The 22,113-nt window shown below is 41.8% G+C and overlaps 1 protein-coding gene across 1 annotated transcript in view; it reads left to right on the plus strand.

The window, feature by feature from the left end:
• LOC135473500 (microtubule-associated protein futsch-like) overlaps nt 1-21,836 on the plus strand; it is a 40,314-nt gene extending 18,478 nt beyond the window's left edge. The window contains exons 5-16 of the mRNA XM_064753350.1: nt 2,155-2,299; nt 7,412-8,131; nt 10,471-10,635; nt 10,905-10,990; nt 11,326-11,426; nt 12,304-12,374; nt 12,923-13,030; nt 13,334-13,404; nt 13,656-13,776; nt 14,211-14,375; nt 14,721-14,808; nt 15,047-21,836. Of these exons, the coding sequence (XP_064609420.1) occupies nt 2,155-2,299; nt 7,412-8,131; nt 10,471-10,635; nt 10,905-10,990; nt 11,326-11,426; nt 12,304-12,374; nt 12,923-13,030; nt 13,334-13,404; nt 13,656-13,776; nt 14,211-14,375; nt 14,721-14,808; nt 15,047-19,011 (5,806 nt within the window). The 3' untranslated portion in view covers nt 19,012-21,836. The remainder of the gene's footprint in view (nt 1-2,154; nt 2,300-7,411; nt 8,132-10,470; nt 10,636-10,904; nt 10,991-11,325; nt 11,427-12,303; nt 12,375-12,922; nt 13,031-13,333; nt 13,405-13,655; nt 13,777-14,210; nt 14,376-14,720; nt 14,809-15,046) is intronic.
• The last annotated feature ends 277 nt before the right edge of the window (nt 21,837-22,113 follow it).

The raw sequence follows: 22,113 nt of genomic DNA on the forward strand, positions 1-22,113 counted from the left end.
AAGCTCCGGGCTAGTGTAGACATAAGGGGGACACTGCAGCATGGACTTATTGCGGAATTTGAAGTTTCCAGGCCGAGTCGAGCAGAGATTTGGCAGCTTATGAGTTGAGAGAGCGAGCTTATTGGCACCTTGCTTTCTTTTGGCTGGAGAGGTCGGGAGAGCTGTCTGAAGGAGCTCTGTCTCGCTAAGCTTTAATTGAGCGCTGTCTCTCATGAAACAGCTACGGTCTCCTCCAGTTACGTAACGGTGTATTTAACATCATCCAGTTATGAGGAAGTTCAAAGCAAACGACAGAGTTGAATCGAAGTTTTTCTGTATGCAACCTACAAACAAAGACTTTCAATTAACATGTGTGTCCCCTCCATGCTGTGCGTCTGAAGATGTGTGTACGATATGCCCGAGTGAGAAGCCGACGCCTCATTGCAGTACCATTCTCCCTCACCCCAACCCCTTCGTCATATTCACGGTTAAGGCTTATTCATCCCTCCATATAACACCCAGTTACTATTTATGAATGAGGCCCCACAAATGAATAATTGAATAATGAATATATAACTATAAAAAGCTGCGGTTTTGTAATAAGTACGTTACACCTGGTCCAGTTTAATTCAACATATCCAGGCTGTATTAATTAACATATAAATTATATGTGCATATCGAGTAACCCAGATTAAACGGTTTTGTTAATGCGCGCATTTTTATTGCCTGTTGATGTTTGTGTGAATCTCTCTGTCCCAGATATGGCTTTCACGTCGTTACTTTAACTTTCTTGCGATAATTGGCAAAGGGTTTCTATCAAAAAGAAACCATTAGAGATTTTAATTCTTGGATGGTTAAGCACGAGTGTCAGATACTCTCTGTAATGAGATTAGATTGATAAACATGGTTGAGGGTGTGCAAACTCAAACACCAGATAGAAGGACTTGGTAACACTTCTCGCGAGTCATTAACGGACACGTGCGAAGACACCACGGTTATTCTCGACAATAATCTCTACACTGTACGGAAACAGACGAAGGGACCACAGTTATATCCGATTATTTCTTCGGTACTGTACGGAAAAAAAACGAGAGTAGTAAGATTCAGTAAAACACCTTAGGGGATGTGAACGGGATGATCCGGTTAAGATCTCCTCACTCAATCTTTATTAATTGGAAGCCTAGATGTCGTATTGGCTATGAATACAACTTGGATGACAGGTGCAGTTAGATAAGTCCTTGAGTGTGACTCATCTGCCTTTACATGTAACAAAAATTTTAATAAAAGTTATATTTAACAAACATAATTAAATTCAAACAAGTCTTTACCATGGATGTATATATGTATGTGACAGTCAAAGTCCCACACACTGGTTGTGCACATAAATATTATATATTGATCTCGTCAAAATTGTGAGATGTTACACTGCATGGCCACTCGGGGAATGATTTATTGTGCCGTCCAGAAAGCATTACTGCAACATTAAGGAAGCTTGGCTTTTTATGAAGCACATATTGAATTTTGAGATCAATCGACGCGCCATTAAGACTGTAATCCAGCCAATACCTCATTAGGGACTCTCGATCTATCAACTCTTGTGTTATTTGCATATCATATCCTCTATATGGTACTGTGCTAGCACACAATCCGCTGTGGTATAGCGGTCTATTTACCCTCGCTCCAGAAATGCACAACTTCATCCCGTCGTGTCCAGCTGAGAATTATGAGCCCCGAATAATGTCGCACAATTTATGTCACGTTTTATCTTCCACCTCATGCACAATATAACCAATCCGTATATTACAACGGGCTCAGTTTTATATCGACTCGTCAATGACGACGTGACCTTGTGTCCGTGTCCAGCAGGATACCTTCTCCTCGTCCATGTCTCTAACACCATACTCTTGCGACAGGAGACAAACCGGCAGGGTTCAAAGGCCATGCTTTTTTGCCTTGCATTTCCTCACGGCTCGCTAATGTGGGTCAGTCTGTGTTATGGTCAACTGAGGAATTTCGGAAAAAACTCGACTCTTCACGAAACAAAAACTCATTTTGTGTGTGTGTGTGCGTGCATGTGTCTGTATGTCGTCGTTATGTAGACACGAGGGAACTATGATGTTTTTTTAAGGATCGGAGTCTGTGATATGTATATATGTTGTGTTTTGTCTGCCACAGGAAAGTAGAAGAGCATGACTCCGACCTGACTGTACAACTGTACGTCTTTGACTCTCACAAGGCCGACGATGATGAGCAATTACCGGGCACGAAGGGAGTCGACCTCAACTCCCCTCTGGACGTCTTCACCGCCGTCTACAAACAGGTAAGACAGTGTGGTCAGTTGTGGACTAACCTTGATCAGTAGAGCTGAAATTGTCACAACACACTATAATGAGCCGTGTGGCGCTATGTCCAGTTTGGTTTGGCCTTGAGCTGTATGTAGCGGTTACATGAACTGTTTTGGATTATATTACGACTGTCTTTGATGAATTGTTTTTAATTTCTATGACTGTCTTTTACCGGTTATTTTTGATTAGTACAAAAATCATTTATGCATTGTTTTTGGACTACGAATGCCTTTGGCCCAGTGACGTTGTTATACTACATGGAACTTGTAACCGCTTCATGGCGAGTCGGGCCCTAGTTGTAGCGCAGACAAGAACACGAACAATGATTGAATGACCAACACAAAGCGAACAGTTCATAGGTGAATTGACCCAAATGTATCATGTTACAATATTATTATTGGTAAAGAAAAAAAATATGAAAATAGCGTTTACAGGTTTATTTCCATGTTGAAAGGCTGATCAACACTATATATGCTCTTTACAACAAGTAAAGTTAATTTTAATCGCTAATGTGAAATAACTTTACTTCGGAATGAAATACCAACTGAATCTACCTAACATTGGAGATATATCAGCTATCCTGACACGACTTACTAAGTTGCCATAAAGGCGTATATGTTTCGCCCTGGAGACCTCTGTCAGCCAAACACAGCTTAGGTCAGCAGTTTGAAGTAATTGTAGGCGGTTTCGCTAAGAGTAAATTAAACATTTTAATGTTGTTTAGGCACCAATGGCAAGGGCTATATTTTTGGTCGCTTTTGTGTCTTAAGCGCCTTTATCGACACATTCCTTCTTTATAGTACAGAAATATCTAATATCTTAGGAGTTCTAGATAACTAGATCAATACCCATTGATCCGATATCGATTTTAGTACACAGCTTTGACAGAACATCATAAGGCTGGTAAGATTTAATATTTTATCGTGAGGGTATGAACATGTGCAATTGTGTAGAAAGATGTAACTGAAATGTAACAAACATTTGCTCCCTGGAAGGTAGTTTATTCTAACATTTAGATAACCAAATTTTTAGACATTGTTCTATAGAAAAACATCAGTATTGGTCCGAAATGATTAGCTACTTGGACCGGTGTGTTTTGACCTTTGTCTGTGATACAGGACACCAGTAGCCTGTTACATTGGTAAGACCAAAAGGAGCTTTCGACAAATGCTATAGCCTAACTAAATAGTTACCTACTTTACGGAGGCGAAAAAAAAAAGAGAAATAAAAAAAATATAACCCAATAAGGCAACTACAAAAAAACGATTACAGATTAATACTATTTTTTTTATTTCCTGGCCTTATCTGCAAACGAGCTGACAATTATTGCAAAAAAAAATGTTGTAATTTATTAAGCCTGGTGTTTTTATTTTTTTGTTTTCTTTTTGGCTTAGAAATTCTTGTGTTAGCAGGTTTATCGTTGGGTCTACCTGCCTTTTACCTATCTACGATTTATATGCCCTGACCTATTTAAGTGTGAGTCATCGTGCTTGTATATGTGGCTGCCACCACCCGAGAGCCCACCTATAGACTATGCAGCGCCTTAGAGCGTCGAACAAAATAACAGTACAGGACCGTATAGTTGTATGGAGAAGCTATGCTTTTAGTTCATTCACGTGGCACTGACAGGGTATTGTGCCGTTGTTGTTGTCACCCGAGATATAAAGACGCCCGGGCTTGCACTGACCCTAGCGACTGTTCATTTAGGCTAGTGGCCGACCTGGATGGGCGGATACCGTACCGGCATTACATACACTCTTTGCCTAGTGTATTAAAGTTTGAAAAGAAGCTCAAAGTTGCGTTTTTTGTGTGTGTATAAGTTCATCAGTAGACTTTAATAAGGGTATGAATATTTGACATGGACAACGTGCAGCTTTCACTACGCCTACAATCCACAAATACGGCACCCACTTTCCACAGGAAAAATGCACCAATGTCCTTCGATCACTTCAATCAATCAGTCCTTCAGTTGATTTATTCATTGTTTGAGGGCGACTCAGTACTTAGGTATGCATGGACGCGAATTGAGGTACACTAAAGACTGATAAAAGCTGGGTGAATGTGTTAGATAAATACCAGTATCTGCTGTACAATGAGGGTATCATAGGATCATATCGTGGGAAAACATGGACCCACAGATGACCCCCCCCCCCCAAATTTCAAAATATCAATATGTTTACGGAAATTCTATCTGTGTCCAATTTGTGAATGTTTTTTGTGTGTATTTCTCCCCTGTAATTATCGTGCGGACGAATGTTAATACTGGGATCTGCCATGACAGGCTTAGTGACATTCAGTTAAATCGATGTCTGTAGCTGACGGTAAATAACAGGCGGATGCCAGGAGCTGCGGTAACCTTTACGTAGAGCACTTGGCGTAGAAGCTGGAGATTAGCGCTGCCTAAGACGCTTGTGCAATCTGAAAAGTCGTTTCGGTACAGCGTCGGTAATGAGCTAGCTGTAAGGCCGATGTTGTCCGCCTCGACTGGCCGCCGTGAGAAAGTCGGGATCTTTACCAGGATGAGTTTAGGTGAGGCTATAGCACGGGCCATGTCACAAATGCGATACTCTTGTTGATTTAACCCCGTACTTGTTTGTCACCTACCACACCTGACAGGTAAACAACTTCTCAGTATGGCCAACAGGTAAAAGAATTAACGAGGAAACTGGCTTTTAAGCTGTTGACTTTTAACTCAAGAGTAAGTAGATAATGTTCTGGAGAAGTTGTGTCTCAAGGACACATGTATATGTCCCGCGAGATCACGGCGATTACGTCACTCTGAGTGGAGCGTGATCTAGTTTATGTTTACATTTCACAAATATATCGTTTCTTGCTAATCGCCCGCTCGTTCACTTTAAAATTCGCCAGATATAGACCGCGTAATATTTTTTCGAACTAGGACATTTTAGATCACTTACACGTCTTTCAATGACCGCTTCACACCCACATGTATACCTCCGCGCTTGCTCTTTTCTCGCCCCTTCTTATCGCAAACCATGTATGCACATGTATCTGGCTGTCGATCTATTTTCTTTTTCAAAATCTCCTGCCAGGCGTGGATTATGTCTTTATAAAACGCTGGTGTCGATTGCCGTGTGCCATGACGTGCATGTTGCCATGCAGAAAGAAAGCTGTTTATTGTCGGTGTCTCGAGGAAAGGAACGCCCGGCGATTTTATGGGGAAACTACGAGTAAATTGTAACTCCGCTGTGTGACGAAGAGGCTGGGCGTTTCACCCTCTCATCTAGTTTTAAGTGCCCACGGTGGTCGTTTACAAACAGCTATTACCGGAATAACCCTCTTGATCTATTCATCTGTCTCATGCAATTTTCCACCTGTAAATTCGTTCAGCTTAAATATGAAATATTAGCCAATGGACAATTTCACTTGAAATAGAAGCATAATGGAGAGCAAAGTGAGTGAATGTAATGTACCGGAAATGGGCAATAGCCATTAAGGAATCAGATCGCCTGATGTGGTTTGCCTGTGTAAACGGCGTGAAGAAGGGCCCGGATTGTAATATAGATTAACACATCTTATACACCGTTCCAAAGACGTCTGTCAGATTTCATCCCTTGAACTAAAATGTCTACCATTTTAAAAGACACGTAAGACAGGGATTGGACTGTGGTATTGCTACTGAAATATTTGACTTGACACTTAAAGACATGTGGTGTTCTAAGGTAGCATCGTTGTGTATTTATGTAAACAAATGAAGACAGAAAGAGACCCCAAAAGAACCTCCGAAAAGTATGCGTTTCATCACCATGCACGCGGTGACGCTGTATTTAATAAATATATCTGTACACAGCCATGTCCATTTCATGTCCGTTCGGGTCAGTTGACTCGTAGAATACAATCTCGTACATTTCTATACACAAAGTACGAATGCTTTACATCTCTATCCACGTTGCCAACTTTCAGTGAAAGCTGTGAAACATTGTTGAAAGAGCTTTCGCTTGTCGTATTGGGTTTGAACTCAATAGACATCAACTTTTTCATAAACCTCTAAGATAGCGATCTTTTCTTCCTTACGCCTAAAAATATGACGCGGTAGTGGAAAAAACACTATTAGTGCAGTTATGCCGCTTGGATGAATATGTATTAAGAACTCGAACGTGAGATCCGGGATTGGTAGGCTGAACACCACGTTTTGGCCACGTTTTTCCTGATCGAAAGTTAAATTTCATTCAAGACGATTGGTTCCAACCTTCGAAAAATATTGTCCTTTGAAAAATTAAGCGATATCCATGATATGCATTTCTCACTGATCCCATTTACGTAGGTGTACATGAGGATTGACGACAATTTCGTCAGGATCATAGTCTCTTGAGTTGTGTCAAAACGTAATTATGGGTTAACAAAAGGTAGATCTCGATAGAATTCCGCACAGCGGGGAGTAGAGACAAATTATATGGTTATAAAACCCATATGTGGCGTTGACATTATGGCTTAACCGTGGGAGAAGGCAATCTAGGCCTAGAAAGTCTTCATCGTACATACCTTGTGACACTAGCGTGATTTTGGCTATCTGAGATTCGAAGCAGTGAACCTAATACAGAGCAACGAGAGTGATCTCGACGTGCAGTGTGAGCATCGACGATTAAGCTAAGTGCCGAAACACGGAGAGTGACTGCACAACACGCCTTCCCTGAGGGTATTGGTCGCGTATAGAGGAACTTTCACGAATGAACGTGGTATATAAAGGGATAGCTATAGGTGTATAGATATAGAGCCTTAACTGAAAACGTGGATCACCATACGATCTAGTCACATTCCCCCTGCAGAAGCTCGCTACAGTGGAGAAGTATAATTTTCGCGAAACAACAATACTTATAAACTTTTATTTTTGTGATTTGTTTTTAATTACAATCAAAGATATCTGCGAATGTAAGTAGTTACAGAAATCTGATTAACGAAGTTTTGATACTTAGTTGGACGCTTATTTTCGCTCTCTGAGCCTGATGTCCAACTAACGCTAACCTCAGAAGAACCTCAGTAGACATGTTAACATAGTAGTTAACATTGAAGAACGTTGACGGTTGAATTCGAAACATGAGTTTTTATATCCGAGTTGTGTTTTTCAGGTCTGTGACACTCCACAAGAAGTCAATTTTGTGACAATCTTGAGGCATTTATTACAAATCGATCCAAATGAGTCTGTGAGTGACATCGTTTGGCAAACGGTGGAAAAACTGGTTCTCAAGGCCACAGTCTTGGACAAGCCTGGCGATGCAGAAAAGCTGTTAATATCTGCCACAAAAAGACTTGAAGCCGTCTCTGACGGACGAGCATGTGATTGCTGTTGCCATAAATCGGAGCGTGTTCGTCACCGAGCCCGAGGTATGGGTGGGTCAGGTCCCAGCACCCCTGATGGACCAGCGCCACCCTTCCCGGGAGTCGGGACAGCACCAGCTCCGCCACCCCCACCCCCACCGCCTCCGCCACCACCTGGAATAGCACCACCACCGCCTCCCCCACCGCCTGGTGTGCCACCTCCGCCCGCTCCCCCTGGGTGCGGACCTCCACCACCGAGCATTAGCCCACAGGTGAAGCTACCTCAACAAAACATCCCCAAGCCTAAATCTAAAATGAGAACTCTACAGTGGCAGAAGATTCCAGCCAACAAGATCGTACTGGGCAAGCCGAACATGTGGCGAATGGTGGGCAACTACTTCAACGGGTACAAAGTGGATTTCGATTCCATGGATGAGTTGTTTGCCCTGAAGAATCCGAACGCAGACGCCGACAAAAAAAATAGTGGTACAGCAACTCTGGAGAAAAAGAAGAAGTCAGAGAGCAGCGAGGTAATTATGATATATTTTGCTTTAGTTTATTATTAAAAATTACAACTTTTACCCCAAATTACAACTTTTACTACCAAAGTAGGTTATTTCAGGGTTGTGGCCAATAGACGTTTTGAGAGTAACGTTTTATAGACGTTTTGAGAGTAACACATGGGTATTTCTTATTGAGACCTTAGTCTCCAACTAAATTTGAACTATAAGACTTTTGGTGCAGTGTCAGTTATGGTGGGAGGTCCGAAAGGACGGTAATAATGTGTTGTTGGGTTGTGATATCACTTTCGGTTTGACTGACGGCCTAAACTTTAAAACCTCCATACTGTGACGACAGCCAGGCCTAGTTGTTCTTCACCCATGACCGATTTGTAGCAAAGTCACCGGGGTCAAAGCGATGAAGACACACCTTTCAAGTTTCATATGGGAAATTATCATAATATGGCAGTAAAACTACACGCATGGCTGTGTCGAGGGGTCAAACATTGCAGGTCTATGAGATCGTCATTTAGGTTTATGCCTTAGTCAAACTAAGGTGTGCAAAACACTCGTTTGTCGGAGCTGTTTTGAAGAGGAGATGAAAATCGTTAACGTTTCGTTCACAGAGGTCACTTTTGTGTTCTCCTCTGATCTACGCTATTTGGTATTTTAAAGAAATATGAATGCAACTAACACCGGAGTAATGTCTATTGAAAAGTCCTTTGATTTTATGGACATGGACAAGTCTGATGTGAGAAGTAGTAAATACTACAAATTAGAGCTTATTCAGAAAAATAGAAAGAAAAACACACACATGTACACATATCAAGCTGGACAGATCTATTGCATGCTCGCTGCCCTCCGTGAGAAAGTATAGAAGTTAAGAACTATTACAGGCCACAACCTCTCGGTCACACCATTTATTACTAAGATATTGATCGGTTGACCTAACATTAAATCCAGACATATAAGTGGAAACTTAAAGTGCACTCTGGCGAATGGAGCCAAATTGGAGAGGCACACAAGAGGCGTGTAGGACGTAGATAAACACTGCGCCATACAAACCGGCAGTTTATGAGGGCCGCCATGGTCACCTGGCTTCTAATTAGCAACGATAAGAAAACAGATAACGAGAAGTTCTATTCAATGTTCCTTCTTACTGGGAGTGGTTCATGTCTTCAGCTCCACCCAATCACATTTTCATATGAACCTATTTACACCACTAAACCCTACACTTCCGTGGTGACAACTGTATGTATTGACAAATCGAATTATTTAGACAAACCGGAAACGCTGCGGGGAAATCTGAACGTGTCATTGAGCTTACACTGAATTCCCACAGATCTCGATGATTGTGCTGTTATAACATGCTGTTTATCTGCCGACAGATAGCTCTCAGTTCAACATCGACTAACGATTTTGTTTCCATGCAGACAATTTCTCGTCTCGGTGATAAAAAACGCGAGATTTAAAATTAGTGGAGACTGCACGTGCAGTTTTTTTTTGTATGTTGATATGTGTAGTGTACATAGTGTTGTTTCAGTATACAATATTAAACGGTATAACGAATTTCCGCCATGGTATACCGTGGGCTTCACATCTGAGAACCACACCGTGATTCAATGACTTGACCCCGGATTGCAGACACACAGATGTATCGGAAAGATTAAATCATGAATCATCCACGATGCGGTTTGTTATTAACAACTTATTAACATAATTACCCCATTTTATGATAAAGACATAAAGGCAAATCCGCTAAAACTTCCTTGTGAAAACACAGGACTGGCTACAGTACAGCAGCTGACCTTGTGACATATTACAAAAAATCTAATGACAGCGACATGGTCATATGATTTAATTCAAGCTTTTGTCGGTTTTGCTGTGGAAATTTGCAGTAGCCTAAATATGGACTTCTTCATGGTATCCCTTTACATCCAGTTACATTAAATAGTTGTGATTAAATAGGCTTGCCAAATCGACTGCAGTTTTGTGTCAGAAAGTTTTGCCTTGTACGTCCGAGGGAGGGAACATCGTAACTTTGAACAAACAATCGTGGCAAGGCCCCGAATCCACAAACATCATTTGAATGATTATTTGTGCAGATCAAGGGTTAGCTCGGTGAAAAAATCCCCGAATGATATGTTAAGTCAAATCTGTATCAACCTGAGCTTGTAAATCAGTAAACTAAAGATGGTAACAATCTTTCTGATTTTGACTGAAGTCAATCACAATGGTAGGACTTCACAGCGATTTACCTCACTTGGGAAAGATTCCTTCGTAATACCCTTATACCTACAGTCACTGAAACTTTAACGCATGCCCATTAACAAATTGTCTCGCTATGATCCAAAATGTTTTGTTCTCAGGTGAATCTTCTAGACGGAAAACGCAGCCTAAATGTGAACATCTTCCTGAAGCAGTTCAAGGCCACAAATAAAGAAATAGTGGACATGCTACGGAATGGAGAGAGTTCAAAGTTCGGAGCAGAAAGGTTGAAGGGCTTGCTAAAGATTTTACCTGACAAAGACGAGGTAAGAACATTACTGGGTCTTCGAGTTATACTGATCCAAATATAGAGGCTCTAACAATGTTATAGCGTTTTTGTATTTTTCCGAAAATTCCAGGCCTTATTATCTATTTTTTATGTTGTAGTTTTTTTACCGATTTTATTGTTAACTTTTTTTGTGGCCTCTAAAAAGTGGAGGTTTTTAATGATTGTTTCCATCACATTGAAATCCTCTCCGACTTTGGAGAGCTTTGTGTCGAATGTGTTTCTCACTGATCTCAACTTTTCTCACAGATTGACGCTTTGACAACGTTTGAAGGTGATAAGACAAAGTTAGGCACAGCTGAAAAGTTTTTCGTTGAACTCCTAGGACTGCCAAAGTAAGGATATTAGCCAAACCGCCAGAACATTGTCTTTTATCTTGTATCCGTTTCCAAACTCTAAGATTTCTTCATAATTACACATACTGAAAGATGAACATGTCACTATGATTACACTGATTATATTTGTAAATAAATTCTTTATCTTTTCATACTGCAGACGTAGAAAAGGATAGCGTTCTCTTCCAGTGCATGTGTACCAGCTCATTTGAACATCATCAAGAACGTTGGATTCATAACGAATAAAGACTAAACTATAAACTTGGACTGAGTTGCTTTAGGCTGGTTCTTTGGTGATCATTAAGGAGAGCTTATGTTCTATTTTTTTGCTACAGTTACAAACTTCGGGTAGAAGGACTTCTCACCAAAGAGGAATTTTGGGCCAACTTAGAATGGATTAACCCTGCTCTGGATGCAGTGATCGAGACGGCAAAAGGTACCGTGTTCTGCTATAGCTGCCCGAATTGCTCTTATATTCCATTTACTGGGACTTCGTGGTGTAAAAAAAGTAGTTTTGTTGTCTCGATTTACAAAGCCAATATTGACATATTCCAGCAAAACTGTTTCTTCTTTAAGTGTGAAAAGTGCTAAGAGTGAACAAGTAGTTTTTCTTGCCTCACAAGGTAGTGCCTTATATTTAGATCGCCCGATATCCCACAGGTAAACGTGTAGACATAAAAATGTATTTATTCGGGGAAATCCCTGTTTAGGAGCTGGTGCGAAACTGTGAAATTCTTCCCCTCAGTGAGCTGACGCTGCAAGGCCAGGCCATAGCGCCAGGTCAAATACATAAGGGGAATTCAATGCCTGTACAGTATAGGAGTCGTATTGTGGATCTAAATCAGCCAGAGAAAGCAAAGTTTCTGAAAAATATTTACCAAGCTTCTTTGTAAACCACGGAAAAGAGTCTGATCATTTACAGGGTGAATTTAAACTAGCTGTATACATGCATCGCGCGGAAGCCCGCCTGGTACCAGCAATTAGCCCTTCGCCTGTTTTAATGTGACTGGGAGTACGGCAGGTTGAGGGACCTACGTGAACCCGTCCTGGGCCCTGTAGCCGAGGCACATGTGCAAAGCTGTAGGTCAGAGGCCAGCGTACGCCAATCAGACGTGTTTGTGACATGCGTACTAAGTCAAAAGGCTTATGTAAATGTCCAGTGAGCATCCTGCGTGCGTTGATAAACGTTGGTTTGAACAAAATCTGTGATTTTTTCTGGCCCTAGTTGTGCAATCTGGCTGCTTGTTCATTATTAAAGAACGATAAAGATAAATATTAATACTGATATTTCCGTTTCGTTTTTTTTTCGGCAGATGTGAAACAAAGCAAAGAGCTTCAAGAAGTGTTGTATCTCGTTTTACTGACAGGAAACTATCTGAACGCCGTAAGTAGATCACCCCGGCTACCCGCTCATGATCACACTACTAATGGACTCATGACTAACTTGTATGGATAATTAAAGCCTTATTCTCATGAGACACAATCAGTAAAAACGACTGATATTTGATACAGTTACAACACGCCCAAGAATCAATGAATCATACATTCTGCAAATTTAGAAAACAAGATTTGTCGATGAATCAAGCAGTCTGCAAATTTGTGAAACACATACTTTTATGTATGAATTATCAAATCTACAAATGTGTGAAACATACTTTTGTGTATGAATTATCAAATCTACAACTTTGTGAAACATACTATTGCGTATGAACAATAAATTCCCCAAATTTGTGAAATACATTTCTATATAAATTACCCATTCTGCAAATTTGTGAAACACTCTTAATTTTGGAATGTAAAAAAAAACATTCTGCAAATACGTAAAATTGACTCTGAAATTGTCATGTCTTCATGTCATTTTAAACTATATTATGTACACCGATGGAACATCCATTTATACATAATTACATATATCATGTATCTTTGCCACAGGGAAATTACGCTGGGAACGCAGCTGGGTTCAAGATGTCCTCTCTTCTCAAAGTTACTGAGACTCGAGCCAACAAACCCAAAATGAATCTCATGCACTATGTCGTTCTGGTAAATGTACTTCTATTTATAACTGAGGAATAAAAGCCATACAGAACATATTTAGTGCGGAAAAGATGCCGTAACATGATTGCACTCATTACAGATCTTTAATTTGAAATATCAGTTATGATAAAATCATAGTTTATCCAAAGCATTTTATCCAAACCACAATTCCACCACTCAGGTTATACAAAACTGTGAGAGTAAAAAATGCCTTGAGCATAAAAAGTTTCTTCTTCCCTACCTTTTGTTGCATATTTTACAATATTATCGGACTTTGCATTTTAAAAATGTGCATTTTACTGTCTACAGGAGGCTGAAAAGAAGAGTCCTAAATTGCTGAAGTTTGCTGACAAACTAAAGTTCTTAAAAGATGCCGCACAGTAAGTTGCTTCTCTAACTGTAATAATGACATGAATACCCGCTCCCCACCTCCGCGACAGATGGTAGTAAAGAAATTGATGAAATTCCAAGACTCACAGCTGAGTCATGATGAGCAAATTTTCATTCGGGTTAGACTTAACTTATGAGAAAAAAATGACAACGAAGTTCTGACTGGGGTGTTATGATGCTGCATGGCCTCGGACATATTCCTATGAAATGTTATGATACCTTTCTCTTGCTTTTAATGTAGAGTCTCTATGGAATCGCTGACCACCGACATCCACAATTTAGCCAACCGAGTGAAGAGCTTGTCCCGCCAAATTGGATCAGCAGGAAAGGACTTCCAAAGGCAGATGGCAGAGTTTCTGGCGGTAAGAGACATGGTTCACTTTTCAACATTTCCCACGACGCTCTTGCTAAAGAACTATTTTGTTTTGGGACACCTTTAATCGAGAACTATAGATGTTACATTGTAATGAAGGTGTACAAATACGTGTTACATCTTTCACAAAGGGAGAATTTGAGGGCCTGCACACATGATCCTAGTAAAACACATTGTTTTCAACTGTAAAACCGCATTGCTTGTACACATGCACGAGTAAGTGTGACATTACTGCATGAAAGCACAAAGGAGTTCAGGTAGCTTTGAAATCACTTTGTTGAAAGCGGAGTGGAGTCTTACGATTTCTCCATGGTGTTGATAAAACGGCAGACTGGTGATAATTAGTGATAATTAGTGAATCAGTGAGTGATAATTAGGTTCAACGTATTTCAGTATACCAAAATTGATTAATTTCGTTTTCAGAATTCCACTAAAGAAGTGGAGGAGCTAGAAGGAGACTTGCTGGATGTAGAAACCCTCAGGCTGGAGCTGGCTGATTTCTTCTGCGAAGATCCACCGACTTTCCAGCTGGAGGAATGTTTTAAGACTCTGAGGACCTTCTGTGAGAGATTCCAGAGAGCACTTGAGGTAAGCATGGTAACAAAACTATGTAACACATTCATGTCACATGTGCCTGAAATTATGCGCTTAAGGGAGGATATCTAGCTGTGTTGTAGGGAGCATTCTGAACTTCGCTGTGTAAAAGATGACTATGGTTTTGAAGGACTCGGACGGCAGTTTGAATAAATGAGTGTATCTTAACAGCATAAATATTACCATTAACGCTGCGACAGAGCAATATACCATTTTCCACTGATGCAACACCAATGAAATAAAACAAAATAAGTGAACAAACAAATAACCTGATATATCACATGAGTGTTTATTTAGGTGCATATGATTGTATTTTTATTTCTGTTCCCCTTTGTGCAGGAAAACAAAGACAGACAAATCCAGGAGGAAAAGAAGCTAGCTAGGATGAAGTCAACTCAATGTTTACCGGATAAGAAACCACAAACATGTAAGTATATATAGATAGCAAAAACTTGCGTTATTTTAAAATATAATGTAAAGATTTGATTCTGTTATGCATAAAATCTTATAGTAATCATGTGTTCTATTTGCTATAATGAAACCCCTGGGGTGATATTGGACTATACAGATGATTTCTCGTGATACTGTACTGTCAAAATGTTATAGAATTAAACAATTTACCGCATTCCTGTTTCTCATGTCCTTTTATCCGTTGTTTTCGCCAGATCCTGACGAGGGCGAGTTAGAGGAAGATTTGTCGGAGGACGAAAGCTGCATCGTGGACATGTTATTAGCTGACGTCCGGAGCGGGTTTGCAAATCGGAAGACTGGAGATAGCAATTTCTCCATCAAAAAAGTGCACAAAGTGAACCTGAACGATAGCGACGTGCAGTCAGGTGTGTCCACGGGCCAAGGGGAAGCACACGGCAAGTTTGTGCGCGGAGGATTTGGTCGTGTCAGCATGAAGAAGCTGATGTTTGAGACTATTGCTCAAGAAGGCGATGATTCGATGGATGTGGATAGTTCCTCGACCCCTACACTAAACAACGGGACAGGAAACGTTCGAAGAAACCGTGATGGTGTGTCTGATGACAGACTTATCAGTTTCCTTTCGCAAACCAAAGACTGTGATAAAGCAAATGAATTCAAACCCGAGAGAGTTGGGAGTCTCCGACGAAGGCGAGTGGAAAGACGCGAGCGGCGAAGTGTATTGGACCCTGTACTTTTTGGACGAGAACGCGCAGCTTCTCCAAATGTGGAGTCCCCTGACATTAATAATGACAGTGCTAACAGCGTGGCCATGCGCAACTCTGTTAACCGTTCTGTGAGTAGACCTGCGTCTGAAGAACTTACCTCACCTGCTGATCAGAATCGGCGTGGTCTGCGGAGGACGCGCAGCTTGCTGGACAAAAGGGACATGGAACAAGCTCTCTCTGACTCCAATCGCCCAAACACCCCAGATGTGGTTAGTGAGTCGGATGAGACTGACGGTGTCCTAGAGAGATCGCGCAGGCGGCTTCTCAGGCGGTCGATGCGAGTCAAAGAAGAAAAGGACAAAGAACATAGTTCCACTGAGTCCAGCATGGCTGACGTCAAGCCAATATCACCACCCAAAACACAAGCTCCCAGCCCAGTGACACCTAGCCCCGAGCCGGACTCGGAATGGCAGCAAAGAGGCTCTATGAGATGGAGGAGTAATGTGCCATCAGATTTGCGAAGTTTACAAACTATAGTCGAGAAGGAAAGGCTTGATGTGAAAGACACTAAACCTATTCCACCATCTTCTCTTTGTACAGACACTGTTCCTGCCCCTAAAATTCAAAAACTTTCTCCAGAATATACAGCTTCTACACCTCCAAATCCTCCTTGTCCGGAAAAGACAGAAGAATCTGTGGCTTCTATTGAGCGCAGCAAAGAACAGCTGGCCAAAATATACAGTGCTATTGATCAAGCCGAAATTGACCAAATACTGAATTCAATTGGAGAAATCGATGATGCTGATGAGGACATGGAAAATTCTGGAGAACCTGAAAACAGACATGTCTCTGTGTCTGTGCGAGCTAAGCTTACCCGTCGTTGGCACAGTGATCTTGGAGAAGGTGCCATTGACAAGATCCTGAAAGCCATCGACGAATCGGGTACACCAATAGACAGGGTGAAGAATCCCGGTGATTTGGTCAACGCTGGGAAAAATAACAGAAAAGACATTCGCAACAAACCGGATATATCAGCTTCCCTTTCTCCGAGAGCTCCGAGGAAAACGTCGGTAGTGAGAAAGCCATCTCTACGGGAAAGTATGGAATCAAAAGACGCAGCTGTTCGGCAAAGAAGAAAACAGCGAGCCCAAGTGTCACCAGATGATATCCAAAAGGTTTTGAAGAACGGGCCCGTTAGGAATATCATCGACAGAGTAGCTAAATCACCTAGACCAGTGACTTCTTCTTCTAGAGTGACGCGCTCTATTTCACTCAAGGAAAAAGCCAGACCCGTTGCGAACACAGACAAACCAAAGACAGAGGAATGTAAAGAGGCAAGAACTCCAAAACTTACCGGGAAGCGAAAATTTAGAGCCGATAGATTCGGGGAGAAAGAATCTAACGAACAGTCACGCACTCGAAGTCGCAGCAATGTTGAAAAAGAGGCAGTCGAACAAGCTCTCACAGATCTACAAGGAACAATGAGTCGATCAAAATCATACGACGAAGCAGTTGCCAAGGCTCAGTCCAATACAGGAGAAACTGTCCTCCACATGGACAGCAACAGCAACCCTGAAGTTAGCAACAACCGAGCTGTAAGAAGGACTGGCTCTGTGAAACTTCCGGCAGACGGCAGAAGGCATAGTCGATACATCCCTGGCGATGACAGTGATAGTGACGCTCCAACTACTAGCAGGATGACACCTCGTCGACGGAAGTCAAAAGACAGTCCAAAGAACTTAAGTAGATCATCAGTGTGCTCTGCTAACACATCGACAGAGACTCTTCGTGCCGAAAACATTAGTGGGGAATCATCCCCAGAACAACGTAGAAAGATTTCCGAAACAAACTCCTACTGTAATAATCCGGATGAAGAGTTTGTGAGCGAACGGAATATGCGTAACCACACTGAACGACTCGTTGACGACAAGGAAGGCGTTCTTCGGCGCGTTGAACTCCAGGCTAGCACTCTAGACGAGGAATCTCCTTCTGCCCGTATGGCAAGATGGCGTCTGAAACGCCATGGTCAGAATAGCGGTGACCCGTATGACATTAATGATAACAGATCACCTAATTTGCTTCACCCTGACGATGCTAGAACAGATAGTTATATGCCAACTATAATCCACGAGCCCCAGACTAGCAACCTGTCGTCTCTCTCGGAGGGCTCCCGGGCAAGTTTTGCGTCCGACCGAGATGAAGGTTTTGAGAGTCAGTCACAGGGAACGGTATCCCAGAGAACGTCTTTGTGCAGTGGCCCAGAGGAAGGTTCTATTACCCCGACCTTGGCGCGAAAGCAGTACTTCAAGAAACTCATTGAAGTCGCCGATGATGCCAATAACCCTACTGGCATGTATCACAGCAACGGATACAGCCATGACAAAGTTGATTCGTGGACAGATAAAGACTCACTTCTCAATTCCTCAATGGACTCTTCGAACATTGCCCTGGACGAATCCTGCGCCGATCCAGTTATTTCTCACAAAGGTAGTATGCGATCCAAGTCCTCCGACCCTAAACCACGAAACCCGAAACTTGTTAGCTTACCAAGCTACATGAGAGGCACATCCAGCAGTGCTAAGAAAGTCGGCAGAGACAGTCCAGTGACGAAGAGGCCGTCTTCCGCTGCGGCACGATCACCGGCTGCTAACAGAAATCTTAACAAAAGCATATCGGGTTCTAACAACAGCGTTGCGTCGACGGCTCCGTCAGATACTCAAGTCATGACTCGCTCTGCAACCATGTCTCCCTCGAAGCGGAAGGTGTTGGCGTCTAGTTTGCAGGCGTCGTCATCGCGACTGAGCGCCGGAACACCCACCAGTTCTCGATCCTCCACCCCTTCCACAGCGAATTCACCATTCAGGCGTACCCAGTCAGTGAGACTGTCTTCCTCCGCTCGAAGAAGTCTCGGTTCCGAGTCCTCGCCATCCAGCGGCCGAGACACCCCATCTAAAACCGGGGTGAGCCGTGCTCCAAGCTTCATGGCTCCAACTAGTGCCTCAAAACAACGATCTGAAGATCAGCCAAAATCTGACCGAAAGTCTCACCCCTCTTCGCTTACCTCTCCTACACAGTCGAGTTTGGCGCGAGCAGGAAGCACCCGAACCTCGGCGCGCTCTCCTGCCCCAAACAGCGTTCGGAAGGACGCCATGACGGGCTCAAAAGACAAAACAAAACCTAAATCTGATAACAAAGTGAAAACTTTGATTTCCAAAATAGGCAGCAGAGGAAAGCAAGATATGCCCAACGGAAATACTTGTCTGGAAAATGAATCTATTTCTGAAGGAGGGGAATTGTGTGAGGATATTCTTGAAGTCCCTGGAGAAGAGAACTACGTGGAATCGGCGTCCAAAGACAAATCTCCCTCGTTTTTTCGGCGAATTGTTGCAAAGGGAAAGGAGAAAGCGTCAGTGAGAAAGTCTGACGGTAATACGAAAACTGACGTTGTGGACAAATCTGAGAAAAAGAAGAGATCATCAGTGCAAGCTAAGTGAATGGAGGAATATGGTCTCTTTGCATACACCAGTGTCTGTGTGGAACAGAATGTAGTTTTGTGAAATGCCTGTTTGTGCCTGTTTCTATGCCGGTATGTGGAACCTATATTTGTGTTTCTGTTACAGTGTGAGAGATATATGGGACTAATATCAGTGCTACATTGACACTGTAGCACGAAATCTACTTCTGTGTGACTGTGGAAGTGTAACGGACGTACAATATTTACATTTGTCTTCCTGTTACGGTGTCACAGATGTAAGACACCTACATCCGTGTGACAGTGTTATGAACATACCATAGCTACATCTGTGTTCTTGTGACAGTGCGACACTGGTAATTTACCCGACCCTGTGCCTTGCCAAAGGTTATCATTTTTTGCCTATTATGACATGATCGTCATTTTCTCGATTTCATTTTCCATCTGACCTGGCATTACAAGGTTATGATAAGTAGTGTCATAAAAGACTAAGGGAGCTCTGTATCTGACAGAACCTTCATGGGAGGAGACACGGGGACGGTGGCGGTGTACAGCCCTTATAACTGTGATAGTAGCTTTAACTCGTACGACTCGTTGTGTACTATTTACATACGGGAGAGGCACAGTCCAAGCATAATATGTCCGTCAATATTGCATACTAACCTAAAGTATCAGTGTTTATGTTTTATCTTTCGATTTTTGCTTTTTCGTTGTTTATCTTCGATTGAACTTACATTGCCATTCTCTTTGTTTGTGTTTAGATGTATATCACGTGATGAACACCGCGTATTTAATTATCACGTTTAATATATTCGGCAAAGAAGTAGATAAGTTGTTGTCATAGTGACGGGACTATGCTATGATGGGGCTTAATAAAAGGCCTGATAAACTGTTGATCCAAAGCATGGGGCTAAAGCCTTCTCATTGGAGATCACCAGAACTGATACCGGTGCTAGCAAAAATATTTAGAAGCCTTTCCTAGCGATCAGTGCTATAGTTTACTTTTCCGTTGCGTTTTCGTGCGCTGATGCTGTATTGTTACAAATATAACTTTACCGTAAGTGCCGCATACTTTATGGGGCTGTACTGCATGTGATAATCTTTATCACGCAGTATTGCTAAACTAAATCGGCCGAATCGCCGTGTTTGTTGACGAAACCAGTATGGTTAGACGATGATAGTTTTGAAGGTAGATCAATGCGAGGGCAACTAGGTAGCCATTAGCAATTCGACATCTCTTTTTTCTCAGAGGGAATGTAGTTGTAGTGATTTCCAACTAACTCGCTTGTCAGACTTGTGACAGATATGTCCACCTATGTGATGCAATGTGTTACCACCCCTAAGTCAAATTTGTCTATTGGTTGGTATGTTTTTTTCTAAGTTTAATTAAGTGAGCAATGGCAGCTTATTTGCTGTTGTTCATTTGTTCCACTGGGAAACCGGGGACAGTGCCCTTTTGCCATTATCCTTTTCTCACGTGATTCCCGCACATGTGAAACTTTTGTCTCCTAATTTATTTTTTAACGAGTTACGAGATAACTAACTGCCCCTCATGCAATAATGTGAAAGACCAATTGTTTATTAAAGCCAAATGTGAGAGGAAGACACCTATGAAGCTTGCACAGCGACACCTATCGAAGAACCTCTTAAATGTGTATGCAAAATCCGTCATTAACCGTTATTGCTTTGCGTGGCTTAATCCATGTATTGCATTATTATTTTTATTTATACTGATTATCCCCCATGAGTATTCATTTAAATTCTGGGGATGTTTAAAGCTTACCAGGAGGATGGTGTAGTGAAACTAAGGCTTGAACTTATGACCCAGTCACAGCTGTTTCATTTTCCACACCTGTCAAGTTTGCCATTAGTTTATGTATATTTCATGCCGTTTGTTAAACTTTTGCCAAAACATTTACCATTGCCATTGATATAAGGTGACTAGCTTGCTTGTCCAAAATCACGTAACGAATATCTGACTGATTCTAAGAATCCAATATCTACGCAGTACCATTCGTTGGCACACGTTTCCTTGTCCCATTCATGTATGAATTTGCACTTGTCATTAATGAACAAAAGCGTTGGTGAAAGTTGAAGAAAGGCAGCGATGTTTGCAGGGACGAGCGCCTCTATTAGCTGACCCGTGTGTCACCAATCGTATCAGTCTGACAAATGTAATCTTTCACCGGTTTAATCCTTTGCACATTTACAAACACGTGATGATAGTGAAAACGATTTTTTCACACGTATCTATTAATTTTACACATGAATATACTTAAATTAAAACAGATATTGCCTTTTTTCGACTGTTTTTGTACGTTACGGGTGAAGTCTTTAAATCGGTGTGTGTTGAGGTGTCAGGGGCACACGGATAACATAAAGTGATGTGGTTGAAATGGCTGCACATATGCACAATCTGACCTAACAGTATGTTCGTCCATGTCAGTTTGGTTCGTACAACCTGAGTGAACGGTTCGCAAGTTTGTGAAAGTTGTACAACCAGAGTGCACGGCATGCTCGTCCCTGAGAATTGTACAACCCGACTGGACGGTTCGTATGTTTGAGGAAGTTGTACAACCTGAGTGCATGGCATACATGTCCCTGAGAATCGTACAACCTGAATGGACTGTTCGTATGTTTATGGAGGTTGTACAACCTGAGTGTACGGCATGCTCGTCCCTGGTAATCGTACAACCTGGTTTTCTTGTCTGTGACGTTTGGCACAGTCTGAATTTAGATTAAGCCTTTGGATGAAATTGTATATAGTTCCACTTTTGCATGTGTATATCCAATTTGACAATTGTACACGACACATATAAAATGCCAATAAATATCTGAAAACTTCCCATAAACATTATTTGTCTTTGTTTTGGTTTGTTGGGTGTTCTTTAAAACTAATCAGCAAAACAGGAGACTTTACCATGGTCTGAGCTAGAGATAGGCCAACAGAAGCCTGTTTGGACGTCTTCTGGATCTGGACAAACCACTTGGAATCTGGTTTGTTTATTTGCAGTGTTTTGTGTCTACCTACAACAAGTGGATATGTTTTACCGACCTTTTGCCTTCATATTTCTTATAATGTGCTTAGTCATAATGATTGGTTTCGTCGGAAAATCCGACGCCG

This window comes from Liolophura sinensis, chromosome 8 (genome assembly GCF_032854445.1).
Source record: "Liolophura sinensis isolate JHLJ2023 chromosome 8, CUHK_Ljap_v2, whole genome shotgun sequence".
NCBI classification, from domain to species: Eukaryota; Metazoa; Mollusca; class Polyplacophora; order Chitonida; family Chitonidae; genus Liolophura; species Liolophura sinensis.